This window comes from Pseudogymnoascus destructans (genome assembly GCF_001641265.1).
Source record: "Pseudogymnoascus destructans isolate 20631-21 unplaced genomic scaffold scaffold_33, whole genome shotgun sequence".
Lineage (NCBI taxonomy): Eukaryota > Fungi > Ascomycota > Leotiomycetes > Thelebolales > Thelebolaceae > Pseudogymnoascus > Pseudogymnoascus destructans.
Genome location: NW_020167552.1, coordinates 33641 through 47903, shown reverse-complemented (window position 1 = coordinate 47903; position 14263 = coordinate 33641). Strand labels below are relative to the sequence as shown.

Here is a 14263-nt window from a genome sequence, read left to right as displayed (position 1 = left end):
AGATGCTCTGATGAGGTGGACTGATAAGAGAAAAATATACAATAGAGCCGATACCAAACAGACTGATTAAATGATATCCCCCTTTCTCTGCTCACCCACGCCCATTAGCCTCAAGTTACAAGGAAAGGCATCACACAAGACACATCTGTCAAAGAACGTGACTCTGCGAGAAATAGCTTCGATATTCAGCCTCATACGCATCTAATCATAACCCCCCCGACCGCGCACCCTCAAGCACCGCATGCATCATCCCCACCCCAATCCCCTCTCCTCCCAGCCCCGTTAAAAAAACGCCGTGGAGCGTGGCCCATGGCCCGTGTATCCTGTGTAGTAAGTCTGTTCTACATGAAAACAATGCAGCAAGTACAATAAAATTGAAGCCCGCCTTTCCCGCGTCTCCCTGGTGCTTATAATCTGCTGATATATAGCACCGCCTCCGTCGCTCTCAGGACGCTCTCCCATCTCCGCGTAACCTTCGCATGGGCTGTTGGTAGGCGCTGGCAGCTGTTATAATGTGTTCGTTGATAGCTGGCTATGCTAATAATGTCGTCGTAATCGGGTATCTCGATGGTCTTCCCATAAACGCCAGTACGCTACTACCTTCGTATCGTTGTAGCAATCTAAAATGCCTCGCTTCAACACTACGCCTACGTGTGCTCGCTCTGCATGCATGTTCCCCATGCGTCTGTCAGCATAACTGTAAAAATGCGCCGCTAAAACTCATATCTCAGTTTGGCTGGATCGAATCCGCGGGCGTGGGAGTGTTCGTGGCTGTCATCACGCTGTCTTCTAGCTCCTCCTCATCTGGAACTTCGATTATGCCTTCAGGCATGACTAGGCCACCTCCAAGCGTGGCTGCGCTCATCAACCCCGTCATGACTTGGTCGTCATCGCCGCCGCCGCCGTCAGTCGCCCGTGTCGATGCCTCTCGCAACGCGCGCTCCTCGGCCTCCTCGGCCTCCTCCATCCGGGCCAGTGTTAGCCTCGTTCTGTTCTCTGCGTTCAGGTATCGTCCGAGCCCAGTGACGCCGGCGCCGGAGAAGACGCAGAAGGCGTCTCGTTGGTGCTGATTGAAGTCTATAGGGAAATGAGTTAGCTCAATGCGCGAAAAGTAAATGATACTAATGATGAGATGGATTCAACTGACCTGGTGGTGCGTCCCGGCAAAACTTCTCGAGATCGGTTCTCAGGAAAGCCTGAACGCCCGTCAAGCTCAAGTGGGTTAGTTTGGGGCAATTGTTCAATAGGATGATGACACTCTGTGATCTCGTCAGTTTTTTTTTTGGTGTGGTGTTGTGTAAACTTACCCTAAGGGTGAGGTTGACGCAGTAGCTGAGATGCACTCTCTCCAAGCTACTCACATGGTTATTTGCGCCATGGAATTCCGGATACATAAGATCCGCAGGACCGGACGGATTCGATACTCTCCGTGAAGCATGGGATAAAGCGTAGACACTCTCGTCAGTTATCGCTTGGCACTTAACCAGCCCAATACGCCTCAACTTTGGAAGTGTAGCAAGCTTAGTAACAGACGCGTCTGTCAGTCGATTGCAGCAGCCGAGATCGATGTATCGGATCCTAGCACAGCAGTGAACCAGGTTCTTCACGGCGTCATCTGTAATCTGATTGCAGTGTCCCAGATGAACATAATGCAGGTTCTTGCCAAGTTTGCTGATGGCGTTGACAGCCACATCTGTGAGGTTACGGCACTTAGCAAACACAACATTTCTCAGGCGTGGTGCGACTTCGATGATCTTCTCGACTGCGCTATCCGTGAGTCTAACACAGCTTGTAAAGTCCAAGATCCGGAGATGGTGGAACATTTGGGTTGGTGGCAGGTTGAGGAAGGCAGAATCGGTAATCAACTCGCAGCTCGCCAGACGGAACTCGCGAAGGCTCCTACCGTATTGTAGGAGGGCGGTTACGGGCTCGCTGCCAACATTTTTGCAGTGGTGCAAGTCGATTTCTAGGATATTCGGGCAGTTCTTCGCGAACGCCATGATGGAAGAATCTTCAATCTGGTGGCAGTCGTTAAATTTAAGCTACATGTTGTTAGTTTCCATCTACAGAGCCAGAAAACCGTTTAACTCACTCTCTTGATCTTCTTGCAGCGTTCCGCTACGTTTATTAACGATTCGTTCGAGATTTTTGTGCAACCGGAGATATTCAACCCTTGCAGTAGCCGGCAGTTTTTGGCCAGCAGATTGATAGAAGCCTCCGTTATGTTTGAATCTCCCGATATATCCAATGCCAGTAGCCGCCTGTTATCTGTGACGAGGCTGATCAAACCTTGATCTGTCAAACCATGGCAGTTTGTAAGCGTGAGCCTCTCAACCTGAGTGCAGACCTGGAGTGGCGTCACGCTTCCATCATTGACGCTGTCTGCCAGAGTGGCCAAATTCAACCTCTTAACGAAATCCCGGTATGCAAAGTATGGGTTCGGCAGGTTGAGCGTCCTGCATATGACGCTGTGTTTCGGCCATGTCGAGCAAGCTGGTCGCAGCCACAGCAGGTCCACCGCGTTTCTCGCCCATGCTTTGCAGGTGAGCATGCAGTTTAGCAAGTCCGTCGCCGCTCCGAGTTTCGAGAACATATTAATGAGGATTTCGGCGGGCAGTCTCTGGATTGGTGGCTGGCAACTGTATTCGTCTTGTACAGCCGCGGGATCCGACGTTGGTACGCCGATGGAGGACTGCGAATCGTTCATGTTCATGAAGAAATCAAATTCCTCATAATCCACCCTTGTCGGGGAGTTGCTTGACGAAGAGTGTGAGTCTTCTTCCTGGTCTGTCGCCGTTTGTGTTGTGGTGAACAGTGACGTCCCCACCCCGACGGGCGGGACTCTTGAAGATTCACAACCATGCATTGTAAATGAGCTTCAGGCTCGCTTCAGAGATGACATTAAACAAGATCGGTCGTCACGATAGACTCGAGGGTATTCTGTGTTTCCAGATTGCTCTGTTCGCGTTCTGGTAAAACAGACGTTGCTGATAAAGACAGGGCCAAGGTTGGCGACAGTGGGAGTAATCAAGGCGCGATTACGTTGGGCTCAGCCTTGTGGTGCTTGGCTGTTTGTTGGTGATGTTGCCGATGTTGGTTTATCGCCGGACAAAGCTGTGTATTGGTTAAATCCTTCGTGCATCTACTGTGTAGTCGGTCGCTGTTGGCTGGAGATAGCTTCAGGGTTTAATGAGAGGAGAGTCGTACGACTTGGTTGTCATCGTCAATAACTGTGAGCTTGAGGGAATCAGAGTTTCGGTTAGGTCAGCCCCACGTCAGGACCGACCCACGTGACGATAGCATGGGCAAGCCCAACACTAAAGCCAAAAATAGCGTCAGCTGTTCAAGGAGAGAGGACTGGAGCGAACGGCTTTATAATCTCATTATTCTTTCGTTCTTACAGGAATTTATAGGATGGCTTTTGTAATCTCTTTATTTTCTTTATTTTTTATAAATCAGTACTCCTATCTGTACCCTTTGCCCAGATCCTGAGCACATTCTTCTTCACTTTACCTGTGCTCGTCTTTGGCAGCTCTGCTACGATTTCTACTTCCCTAGGGACCATGAACTTGCTGATATCGCTCTTATGCTTTGCCCACTGGATAACATCATCTCCCTTGAGTGTCTTCCCTTGCTGTACCGTGACAAAGGCCTTTGGCCGCTCTCCCCAGTGCGAATCAGGGACCGCCACCACACCAGCTTCAAGGACATCCGGATGTTGAACTAGCATACCCTCAAGAGAGACGGACGAGATATTCTCGCCACCTGAGTTCTGTTAGTAATAGCTTTGGCTTCGTGACAGAGGGGGGTTACTCACCACTAATGATAATATCCTTCGCCCTATCCAAAATCTGAATAGCCCCATCTGCATGCCAAACAGCCAAATCCCCCGAGTGCAATACACCGCCATCAAAGATCTTCCTCGTAGCCTCTGGGTCCTTGTAATACTCCTTTGCGCAGATATTGCCAAGGAACACAATCTCACCAATCTCTTTTCCATCCTTCTTCACATCAACGATAATTCCCGGTGCCTGTTCAGTCTTGATAACACGGCACGGCAGCGTGGTAATAGCACCGTGACCCTGTCTCGCCATCTTATCGTACTTCTCATTTTCAGGCAAGTTTTCCCACGCCGGCATGCGGTACCCCTTAGTGATTGGGCCGTACGTTTCCGTCAAGCCGTACACATGGACTGGCATCAGGTTCAACGATTCCATCGTCTTGAACAGATGCGCCGTCGGCGGGCTCGCAGCCACTGTGACTCTCACCGGCTTCTCTAACCTCTCAGCCTCCGGAGACGCACAGAGAAGCGTGTTCACCGTCGGGGCCGCATTGAAATGCGTCACATTCTCTGTCTTCAGCAGGTGCCAAATCGCCGGGTAGTCAATCTTACGCATGCAATAGTGCGTCCCTCTCACAGCCGTCACGGCCCAGGGAAACGTCCACCCCATAGCGTGAAACATCGGGAGCGTCCAGAGATACCCGCAGCGCCCAGTATGGTAGTTGAGGCCCGACTCGACGACATTGGCCAAGGCAGCTAGGTATGCTCCACGGTGGTTGTAAACCACACCCTTTGGCTTGGCCGTCGTTCCAGAGGTATAAGCCAATGCAATGGTGGCTTGCTCATCGTCACACTGCGACTTCAGGCCCGCCCAGCCATTGCCACCGGTTTCCTTGTCATAACTCAAACCTTCCAAGACCGCAGCATCGAATGGCCCACTTATCTCCTCCACTGCATCTGTGTCTGTGTCGATAATAAACGGTATTTGTGGGTATAGCTCCTTGAACCTATCCAGCAGGTGCAAGTACTCCGCATCCACGATGATAACCTCAACCTCCGCGTGGTTGAAGATGTACGCAATGTCTTCGCTCTTAAGCCTATAATTGACGCCGACGTTGACTGCGCCCGCGGCGCCAATCCCAAAAATACTCTCGAGGAAGGCGGGCGTATTGGGGCAGAGGATACCAACCCGCTTGTACTGCTTCTTGACGAGGTAGTATGCGAAGCCGCGAGAGCGGTCGGCGAATTCTTGGTACGTCCGCCTTAGGACGACGTTGTTGGCGGTGGTGTGGTGGATGGCTTCGGCATCCGGCTCGATCTGTGCAGCACGCTCGAGGAAGAATGTGGGTGAGAGCTCATGGTTGTTGAGACGGTGTGTGAAGGTTTCTTGGGTGCTTGAAGGGAGGAAATGTGCTGCCAGCTTCTGGAGTCGGGATGGGGCGCCAGACATTGCGAGTGGTGTGATCAGAAGGCCGTTACTTATAACGTAGATATCATGGCAAGAGGCGTACGTTTCAAATAATAATGTAAGCTATAGGATCCATGAGAAACGGCAATGGAAAGCCTCTTATAAGCCGTAGACCAGGGTAAAACGTGGGGTTGGTGGGACAGCCTTGCCTCGGGTATGGGGGTACCGTCGGTGGCAAGGCGGCTGATCCGATTCACGTTACTCGAGTATGGTGTTGTGCCGTGGGGAAATCCACCGATGTCGGTATCGGGGTAATGGAAGGACCGTTAAATCGGATAAGAAACAGTAAGTTTTACAATAGCACAAGGAACAACATAATAGGACTTCGCAGCATCTTTGAGATTTTTCCATTTCTCGATGGAGCAGCATGCCAGTATTCATAGACTGTACACCCGTGAGTTCCCTCCTTCATCAGCGCTCTTTTCCGATGCGGCAATCCCAGTCCGTGCATTGTATGATATTGAATCAGCCTTGGGTCTACCCAGTAATAGGGCCGACAAGGTATTGCCAGTGAAAAAGAAACAAGAACAGCCCAGACCCAACCTCAATACCCATTATATCGCGAATCGATTTGAGTTTGACGTTTAGTATCCGAACGACGCAAGTTGCTCCTGGGTCTTGGTGTCGACCTTTGCGCTCTTCTGGGCCTCGGCGAGTTGTCTCCTTGCAGCCTTCTTGCGCTCGTAGTATGCCGATCCCTTAACCTTACGTCTCTCCTCGAGCCTATGCATTTTGTTAGTATTTGTTCAGTCGTATTTAGTTGGACTTGAGCTTCTGCTCAAGACCAAGAGTTTCACATACCTGGCAACAACATCCTGGTACTTCCAACCGACCTCGTGGGACAGGCGGCCGACAGTGCAGTACTTGCGTCCGGGCTTAAGTCTGAGGACACGGAGGGCCTGGGGGACAACCATGCGCTTGACCTTGTCGTATGGGGCTGGGACACCCTCAAAGACCTTAAGTCTCTCCATGGCGGCGGCACCACGGGCAGTCTTGTGTGGAATCATACCACGGACGGTCTTGTAGAAGATGCGGGATGGGGCGCGGAAATGGAACGGACCACCACGGGTTGGGTTGTAACGGGTCATCTTGCGGAGGTAGGCGTGGTACTTTACTATAAATAGAGATTCGTCAGCATTCGGTTCTGTGATCCCAACGAGTCCGTCTGCCAATCGTTCCCACTCCTCTCATTTCAAGGAAGGTCTGCATTCCTAGATTCAGGGTGGTACGTACGCTTCGCACGGAAGAACTCTCCAGAGATGTTGAGGGCCTCGCAGCGCACAACAACGATCTTCTGTCCCTCGAGGAGCTGCTTAGCAACGGTCGAGGCCAGGCGACCGAGGAGGTGGCCCTTGCCATCAATGGTGATCTGTGATATTCCCGTCAGCTCCCGTCTCTCTTCAGATGTGTGTCCAGCCATGTTGTGAAGTCGCATCTTTGAATAGATCGCGAGGCTGGAACGGCGAGGTGTTGACTCACGACTTGCTCGAAAGTCGACATCTTGTCCTGCCTTTAGGTAAAGAAGACTACGTCGGAATTGTCGGAATCCTCTACCGTGGTGTTGGTGGAGGAAATGGCGATTTGTCGTGGTTGTCGGCTCGGTCCCAGAATCAATCGTGAGGCACTCAGAGTGTTCGAATAATGCTAGCGCACAAATTACGCGCAGAGCCGCATAGGGCTTCAACCCCGCTAAAATCAAAAATCAAAGGAACGCAGATTTTGGCAGGAAGCGGGCAAACCACCAGAAAGATGACTAAGCATTTAGTCACAACAAAATATGACTAACTAATGACTAAGCATAAAGAACCACAAAATCCAAGAATGCATCGGCGGCAACTTTGAGATTCAATTGCCGATAGATTCCGTTTATTGTAGTCTACCGTAGTACACTCCTGTGCTGCTACCGTAATCCGTACCACTGTGAACTGTTTATACTGTACAGTAATGGAACCAGAAAGTCCGGTGGATTAGCACCATTGTATAGGAAATAGATTAGTCATTAGGAGTATCATGTGGAGGCGGCCTACTTATGGCGGGCCCTTAGAATAGATCGTTAGACAATAGAGCAATTTACGTAGCAACTGTTACTGTCACACTTTTAGCATGTAATAGTAATATATTTGGCAAGGCGTACCTAATGCCAAGGTGCCTACTTTTGGCCTACATGCCAAATAGGAAAGGGGACTGTCACACTATGACAGAACTCTGTCGCACTGTAACAGAGCCATTTCTAGCTAGTAAATCAGTAGTGTATCGTATGTAGTGTCATACTGACATTCGTTGCACTCAGTTTGCTATCAAACTCAAGAGCCTCTACCTATGATCTAGGAACCTAGAAACAATCTTAATCAACATACCTTAAGGACCAGATTGTATGACATTAGAATAGTTCGCCAACTTCGCTTTACAAAGCATTAATTAGGTTGCAAAAGGTGCAGTAGGTGCAATACACTGACGTTACTGCGAGAAGAAAACGCTACACTTCGCAAAGCAAATGATTTGCTTAGTTGACGTCGTTGTATAAAAAAACGTCAATTACAAGAAGGAGGAGCAATTACTATCGAAGCTGTCTAAGTCTTAGAGGCTTAAAGAGAGGCTAATATACAATTACAAGCTGATTTGCAAGAAAGTAGGGGTTGTACAAAGCAAACTAAGCCGCAAAAACGTTGTTGTAGATGTTGTAGACAAACTGGTCACAACGTACGAACTTGTCTAAATATTGTAGATACATCTGATGATTTAAATGCCGAAGAGTTAGAATAATTTAATTAATTAATTGTTAAGATATTTTATAATTTCGTACGATGCCAAGAAAAATATGACGGGTTGCTTGGGATGACGGTCGCTTGTGAACTACGTTAGTCATGATTATTATGTAACCCTGACCGTCTAGCGGTCCACTGATTTGGCAGGGGCCATCCGTTCTATGTCCCTATTTCCCCTCCTCATGGCGTTACCAAGAGCCCCCGTACTACTATCAATGGTACAAACCCCAAGTCGACGACTTACGATAAATAGAGTCCTTCTCCGCGTCGTATCCTATACCCAACATCACCATCGTCGCCCTTACACTTATAAACCACACACCTTCACTACTTCAACAACTCCCATCTATTCGCCTAACCTGGCGTTCATACGTAGACTGTTTTCATCGAGCCCAGCTCAACTAGAAATGGCTGCGGCAGCAAAGACCAAGGCGCAGGCCATCATCGACGAGAACCCTGTGGGTGAGTTGACACCGTCAGCACTAAACCCGCCCTGCATCTTTCTGACAGTCAACCAGCCGTCTTCAGCAAGACATACTGCCCATACTGCAAGGCTACCAAGTCTCTCTTAAACGAGAAGGGCGCCAAGTTCTACTCGATTGAGCTTGACCAAGTCGGTAAGTCGACAAAACTACTATATAATCGATAAAGATACACAGCTGACACACCGGCGTACAGAGGATGGCGCTGCTATCCAGGCTGCCCTCCGTGAGATGACTGGCCAGACCTCGGTTCCAAACATCTTCATCAACAAGAAGCACATCGGAGGAAACAGCGACCTGCAAGAGAAGAAGCCACAGCTGACAAACCTCCTGAAGGAGGCTGGAGCTCTCTGAGCGTATTTGGAAGGCTCAGATATTGGCACATGACAGTCCGAGAGGATGCAGTGCTCACGCAGCACAGGTGCATCCACAAAACTTAGGGATATTGGTTATAGAGAGTGGGGGATAGAATTACAACTGCCAATCCAAGAGAATATGCAGCATCTACAGCTATCTGTTATACATATATCTAGACATGAACCTGGGCGGCAACGGTTCCAACCGGCCTCTCTACAAACTCCATAATCCCCTCCACGATGCTCTTCCTTGCCGCCTCGCTGGCTACATGGGCGCCAGCAAGGTAATGTAACCAAAGCGCCCTGGATATCCTCTCGTCATCTACCTCGCCCAATCGCTGCGGTCCAGCCTTGCCAGCATCGAACCACGCCGCCAAGGAACCCTTCCCGTTCCTTGCGAGCACCAGCTCCCTTCCCTTCGGCACACTGCCGTGTCCAAACATAGCCTTCAAGTCAGCAACCGACTGCCCGAACTTGTCGTCGCCAAACTCTTCAGGGTGCTTCCTCGCCTGCGCCGTCACGGCTCGTACGTACGCATCTCTCATGTGTCCAAAATCCGTGTCTCTAACCGGCACAATCCGGAATAGCGTTCGAACATTCGTGGAAGACAAGATGTGATTCCACACCTCCTCTCCCCCCTCCGGATCCATCAGTCTCTCCTTCAGGGTATCCTTCTCCCCCGCAACGAGCGTTGTCGCAATAGGGTCGATCTTCTTTACCAGGGTGCGCTGCAGCTGAGCAATATCATCCGTCGCCACGTACATCCCCACCACATACACCTGAATGCTCAAGAACGAGACCTTCCGTATCCCCAACCCCATAAGCTGGTACTCCGTCGGACTCGCCATATCCCCCTGCGCATTCTCACTAATCTCCTCATCGTCAAACTGCATCAGCCTCGGAAACGTCGGCACCGTACTCGTCCCCGTCTCAACCGTATCCGTGTTCTCCTCCGCCTCCTCCCCTAGTTTCTGCACCACAACCTTGCGCTCCTTACCCACCACGACCAGCGGATCCTGCAGCCTCGCGTCATATCCCGGCTTCGAATCGAGCTTCGTCGGCAGGTCGACGGACGTCGCGATCACCCAGATCGCGATCATGCCTGTTACGAAGCCAATGCCGTTATAGATGCTGCGGCGCTTGTAGTACTGTCTCCGCTCCTCAGCGGCCTCGCGGAGGCGCTTGTGCTCTTCGGTGGAGGGCTCGTTGGAGCTGGGGGAGGGAGAGGAGTTGATGGCGCGGCGCTGGAGATGACGCGATGGCGGGTGTGCGGCGGGGGCGCGGAGGAGGCATTGGAGGCGGGAGGGGGACGTGGAGAGGTTTGGGAGTGTGCGCGCACAGCGCGCGGTGCGGTTTAGGAGGCTCATGGTTGCGTGGTTTGGGTTGTGAAGCCGTATGGGCGATAGGTAAGGAGACGAGAAGCTTTGGTTTCTAGAGGAGGTCAGTGCTCGCTTGGAGAACGTGGGAGCATGGATGGGCGTCATCGTTGAACGCCACTGAGGTAAGTTATGCACCTTGATGGCATGTGTATCGAGATATATCCAGGACGCGACATCCTCATGTTAGAAAAGCATTCTTTAGCTATAGATCTAATAAATTAGCTGGTTATAGGATTTTGAATTGCCCTTCTCAGTTTATGTAATTACGATGGCGTTTAACTATGGAGAAACCAATGGTGTCAATTGAATTGAGTGGTACATCAAGCTGCTTCAAGCAACTATTGCTTCCGTACAACTAGCAAGTTCACAAAGCATTTCTATTCCTAACTAGTAATAAAGAATTGGATAAGACGCATCTGTACAATTGTTATGAAATTGTGTTACTAGCAAACATGTCTGACCTCAGCTAGCCACCTTCTGTAACCCCTCATGGCAGCCTCAGATAGTCCAAGCTCCAGAGCTATACGAAAGTCCATCTGGCTTAACGTCAACACCCCGACAAACGACGACGACGAAGAGCTCTACCAACTGCCGCCCAACATACATATCCAAGAGGGCGCCTTACATATTTACACGATCCCATTCTATCTGGCCGGAAACACCGACTCACCGTCTATGAATCGCCCCGCCAAAGCCTAGAGCCGCGCCAACCAGTCGCCCAAACCCGCGACCATGGCGCACCTACTGCGGCAGCTGAGCTCCAGCCCCATGTCCGTGATGCTCATCACAGCCATCGTCTACCTCTCAATTGCGATACCCCTCCTCGTAATCCACGAAGTCGTCCCGCCCGCGCCATCAGACGACGCCCTACCCAGCGGCCTGAACATCAGCGAGGCGTGGCTGGACCTAGCGGAGTTGACGAAGGCGTACCATCCGTATGCGAGTCGACGGAATGATGAGGTGCATGAGTGGTTGTTGAGGAGGGTGGAGGGGATATTGGGAAGTAATGGGGTGAGGTGGTCTAGTGAGAATGGGCATATTCCGATTTCGCCGCAGGAGGTTGGGCAGGTGGGTGGAGGGGAACAAAAGGTTGGGAAGGTCGAGGCGGCGCCGTTTCCTGGGTTTATTGGGGTTGAGACGACTGGGGAGACGAAGGAAGAGGACGAGCTCAGGAAGCGAGATGCCTCGCCGCTGGTTACGATCTTCAATGACTTGCAGTCCAATATCACATGCTCTGGCCTTGGAGCTATTGGCGCAGATGGCAAAGGCAGATTACCAGGACAGACTGTCTACTTTGAGGGCACAAACATCATTGTCTACATCCGCGGCACAGAAGACGAAGAAGGTGAATGGTGGAAATCAAGCCTTCACTTGAGGAACACCCACGGCCAGGGAGGAATCCTCGTCAACGCCCATTACGACAGTGTGTCGACCGGTTTCGGCGCAACTGATGATGGAGTCGGAGTCGTCACTATTCTCCAACTGATCCGCTACTTTACCTCTACTGGAAGACAGCCGAAGAAGGGGATCGTGGCGCTGTTCAATAATGGCGAGGAGGATTTCCTCAATGGTGCTAGAGCGTATACCCAGCACCCGATGTCTCTCTTCACCCATACGTTTTTGAATCTTGAGGGCGCCGGTGCTGGCGGTCGAGCAGTTTTGTTCCGTAGCACGGATACAGAGGTCACGAGGGCGTATGCGAAGAGCTCGCATCCGTTTGGAAGTGTTGTTGGTGGCGATGGGTTCAAGCAGGGGATGATTCGCAGCCAAACTGATTATGTCGTCTTTGAAGATATTCTCGGTCTCCGAGGTCTTGATGTGTCATTCTGGACTCCCCGAGCTCGTTACCATACAAACCAGGATGATGCCAGGCATACCAGCCGCGACAGTATTTGGCACATGTTGTCGACTTCTGTTAGCACTGTCGAGGCGTTGACTTCGGATACTAGTGGCACTTTCAACAGCCCACGAGGCGACAATGCTTGGGGTAAAGTCAAGAATGGGAAGGGTAGCGATGGAGTCTGGTTCGATTTATTCGGCAAGGGATTTGCGGTCTTTGGTCTACGCACTCTGTTCGCTTGGTCGCTGACCTTCCTCATTGCCTGCCCGCTGGCTATCATACTGATTATTTACCTTCTTGTTCGAGAGGATAAGTTTTACTTGTTTTCGTCCTCGGTTTCGTCACAGGGTGACAATGAGGCGGATGTTCCTCTGAATGGCTGGAGGGGCGCATTCCGCTGGCCGCTGACTTTCATCGCTGCTACGGCGCTGACTGTTGGATCTGGGATGCTCATTGTGAAGGTCAATCCATTGATTATATACAGCAGCCAATACTCAGTGTGAGTACCCTTTGCCGTTTTTGAAACAAAAATATACATTACTGATTTTTCTAGATGGACTATGGCTCTAACACTAAACTTCTGCGTCTTCTGGTTCATAATGCGAGGTGCCGATTTCGTCCGACCATCCGCCTTACACCGAACCTACGCCTACTTCTGGATGTTCATCCTCGGCTGGATCATCCTCGTCGCCGTAACAGTCCTAGAAGACCGCTTCAAAATCGCCTCAGGATACTATTTCGTATTCTACGAAATCGCAATCTTCTTCGCCCTCGCCATCAGTCTTCTCGAGTTATTAGCTCTACCCACCAAAACACAGTACGCGGCGAACGTGCACGCCCAAGATGAGGCTGTAGAGAGCATCAATGCGTTACCAGACTCCGATGCCCTTATCGCTCCCACCGATGATGAGCACCCAGAATCTGAAGCAGTTGAAGCAGCTGATGAGCCCGAAGAAGCAGAAGCAACTGAATCAACACCCCTCTTTGGCGGCGACGGCACAAGGCGCTCTCGCACCACCACTTTCGCCAACTACGCCCGCCGCTCATTCCCTCGCGTCAGAGCTCACGACGGGTCTAGCGATAGTATCACCGTAGAGGTAAGCAGCCTCCCCCCTCCCAAAAAAAAAACCTCCCCTCACGAAACATTCTAACACCACCCAGTCCGAACGCTACGGCCACGAACAATCCTGGTCCGGCAAACTCCCCCGCTGGACATGGGCCATCCAACTCCTCCTCATCGCCCCCCTCACCTTAATCCTCCTCGGGCAAATCGGCCTCCTCGTCGTCACCGCCACCGGCCAAACAGGACCTGATGGCTCCGCGCTGGTAGTTCCCTACGTGCTTCTTACTACCTTCTCCACGCTTATTCTCCTCCCGCTGACTCCGACGTTGCACCGATTTACGCACCACTTGCCTACTTTCCTCTTCCTCCTCTTCACGGGGACGTTAATCTATACCCTCACTGCGTTCCCGTTCTCGGCAGAGAATAGGTATAAAGCCTATTTCCAACAAACCATCGATCTGGACACCGGGTCGAACCTCGTCACCATCTCCGGCCTCGAAACATTCGTCAGGAAACTCATCGCGGATATCCCATCCGCGTCCGGGCAGCATATAGAATGCACCACCCGCCCCCTCCGCGCAGGCGTGAAGTTCTGCTCATACAACGCCCCCCCCCCCTCCGTCGTCCCCGGCGTTCCTGGCGTGCCGCCGGAGAAATCATACGGCGATTGGCTGTCTTACACTGCGACGAGGGAGCGCGGGACCAACAAAGCCACCTTCCGCGTCTCAGGCACCAACACCCGCTCCTGCGCCATCCGCTTCGCTCGCCCCATCAAAGCCGTAAAAGTCACCGGCGCAGGGACAGATACCCGTTTCGACGCCGTACCCCAGGAGGTAGGCAGCGGAGAAGTGAAACTCTGGCAGAGGGAGTGGGAGGGGGAGTGGGAGGTTGAGGTTGAGTGGGGTGTTAGTGAGGGGAAGAAGGTGGGGGAGGAGGGGATGGAGGGGAGGGTTGTGTGTTTGTGGGCTGATTTTAATGAGAGGGGAGTGATACCGGCGCTGGATGAGGTGGTGGCGTTTGTGCCGGGGTGGGTGGGGGTTAGTAAGATGAGTGATGGGTTGGTGGAGGGAAGTAAGGCTTTTAATGTGTAGGTTTGGGGTTGGTGGGTGTGGGGGGTGTCGGGGGTGTG

General features: G+C 51.6%; 6 protein-coding genes across 6 annotated transcripts; 2 read left to right on the top strand and 4 right to left on the bottom strand.

Annotated features, from left to right (window-relative positions):
- Positions 1-274: 274 nt before the first annotated feature.
- Positions 275-3214, bottom strand: GRR1 (SCF ubiquitin ligase complex subunit). The gene is made up of 4 exons (XM_024472590.1): positions 2093-3214; positions 1308-2042; positions 1148-1259; positions 275-1077 (listed from the first exon to the last, which is right to left on the bottom strand). Exons 1-4 carry the CDS (start codon positions 2864-2866, stop codon positions 728-730), a joined length of 1971 nt encoding a protein of 656 aa, XP_024319895.1. The 5' UTR covers positions 2867-3214; the 3' UTR covers positions 275-727.
- Positions 3215-3334: 120 nt separating this feature from the next.
- Positions 3335-5606, bottom strand: VC83_09051 (uncharacterized protein). Its single transcript, XM_024472589.1, has one exon. The coding sequence runs from the start codon at positions 5229-5231 to the stop codon at positions 3810-3812; it is 1422 nt and encodes a 473-aa protein (XP_024319894.1). The 5' UTR covers positions 5232-5606; the 3' UTR covers positions 3335-3809.
- RPL16B (ribosomal 60S subunit protein L16B) lies at positions 5607-6937 on the bottom strand. Its single transcript, XM_024472588.1, has 4 exons — positions 6729-6937; positions 6483-6618; positions 6051-6363; positions 5607-5972 (listed from the first exon to the last, which is right to left on the bottom strand). Exons 1-4 carry the CDS (start codon positions 6747-6749, stop codon positions 5834-5836), a joined length of 609 nt encoding a protein of 202 aa, XP_024319900.1. The 5' UTR covers positions 6750-6937; the 3' UTR covers positions 5607-5833.
- A 1268-nt stretch (positions 6938-8205) lies between these two features.
- On the top strand, positions 8206-10354 carry VC83_09049 (uncharacterized protein). Its single transcript, XM_024472587.1, has 3 exons — positions 8206-8476; positions 8533-8631; positions 8693-10354. The coding sequence occupies exons 1-3, from the start codon at positions 8230-8232 to the stop codon at positions 8848-8850; spliced, it is 504 nt and encodes a 167-aa protein (XP_024319883.1). The 5' UTR covers positions 8206-8229; the 3' UTR covers positions 8851-10354.
- On the bottom strand, positions 9026-10219 carry AIM18 (Altered inheritance of mitochondria protein 18 mitochondrial; the record flags this gene model as incomplete). The annotated part of the gene is made up of 1 exon (XM_024472586.1): positions 9026-10219. One exon carries the CDS (start codon positions 10217-10219, stop codon positions 9026-9028), a length of 1194 nt encoding a protein of 397 aa, XP_024319882.1.
- Positions 10355-10631: 277 nt separating the features above from the next.
- VC83_09047 (uncharacterized protein) lies at positions 10632-14168 on the top strand. The gene is made up of 2 exons (XM_024472585.1): positions 10632-12570; positions 12625-14168. Exons 1-2 carry the CDS (start codon positions 10964-10966, stop codon positions 13220-13222), a joined length of 2205 nt encoding a protein of 734 aa, XP_024319885.1. The 5' UTR covers positions 10632-10963; the 3' UTR covers positions 13223-14168.
- The last annotated feature ends 95 nt before the right edge of the window (positions 14169-14263 follow it).

Excerpts from the sequence above, each read along its gene's own strand:
- GRR1 (XM_024472590.1), bottom strand. The coding sequence starts at position 2,866 with ATGCATGGTTGTGAATCTTCAAGAGTCCCGCCCGTCGGGGTGGGGACG. Across the intron at positions 2,043-2,092 it reads GCTGCAAGAAGATCAAGAGA|CTTAAATTTAACGACTGCCA; the intron begins GTGAGTTAAACG and ends AACAACATGTAG. Across the intron at positions 1,078-1,147 it reads TTGCCGGGACGCACCACCAG|ACTTCAATCAGCACCAACGA; the intron begins GTCAGTTGAATC and ends ATTTCCCTATAG.
- VC83_09051 (XM_024472589.1), bottom strand. The coding sequence starts at position 5,231 with ATGTCTGGCGCCCCATCCCGACTCCAGAAGCTGGCAGCACATTTCCTC.
- RPL16B (XM_024472588.1), bottom strand. The coding sequence starts at position 6,749 with ATGTCGACTTTCGAGCAAGTC. Across the intron at positions 6,619-6,728 it reads TGTCGACTTTCGAGCAAGTC|ATCACCATTGATGGCAAGGG; the intron begins GTGAGTCAACAC and ends GGAATATCACAG. Across the intron at positions 5,973-6,050 it reads TACCAGGATGTTGTTGCCAG|GCTCGAGGAGAGACGTAAGG; the intron begins GTATGTGAAACT and ends CAAAATGCATAG.
- VC83_09049 (XM_024472587.1), top strand. The coding sequence starts at position 8,230 with ATGGTACAAACCCCAAGTCGACGACTTACGATAAATAGAGTCCTTCTC. Across the intron at positions 8,477-8,532 it reads CATCGACGAGAACCCTGTGG|CCGTCTTCAGCAAGACATAC; the intron begins GTGAGTTGACAC and ends ACAGTCAACCAG. Across the intron at positions 8,632-8,692 it reads GATTGAGCTTGACCAAGTCG|AGGATGGCGCTGCTATCCAG; the intron begins GTAAGTCGACAA and ends ACCGGCGTACAG.
- VC83_09047 (XM_024472585.1), top strand. The coding sequence starts at position 10,964 with ATGGCGCACCTACTGCGGCAGCTGAGCTCCAGCCCCATGTCCGTGATG. Across the intron at positions 12,571-12,624 it reads TACAGCAGCCAATACTCAGT|ATGGACTATGGCTCTAACAC; the intron begins GTGAGTACCCTT and ends TGATTTTTCTAG.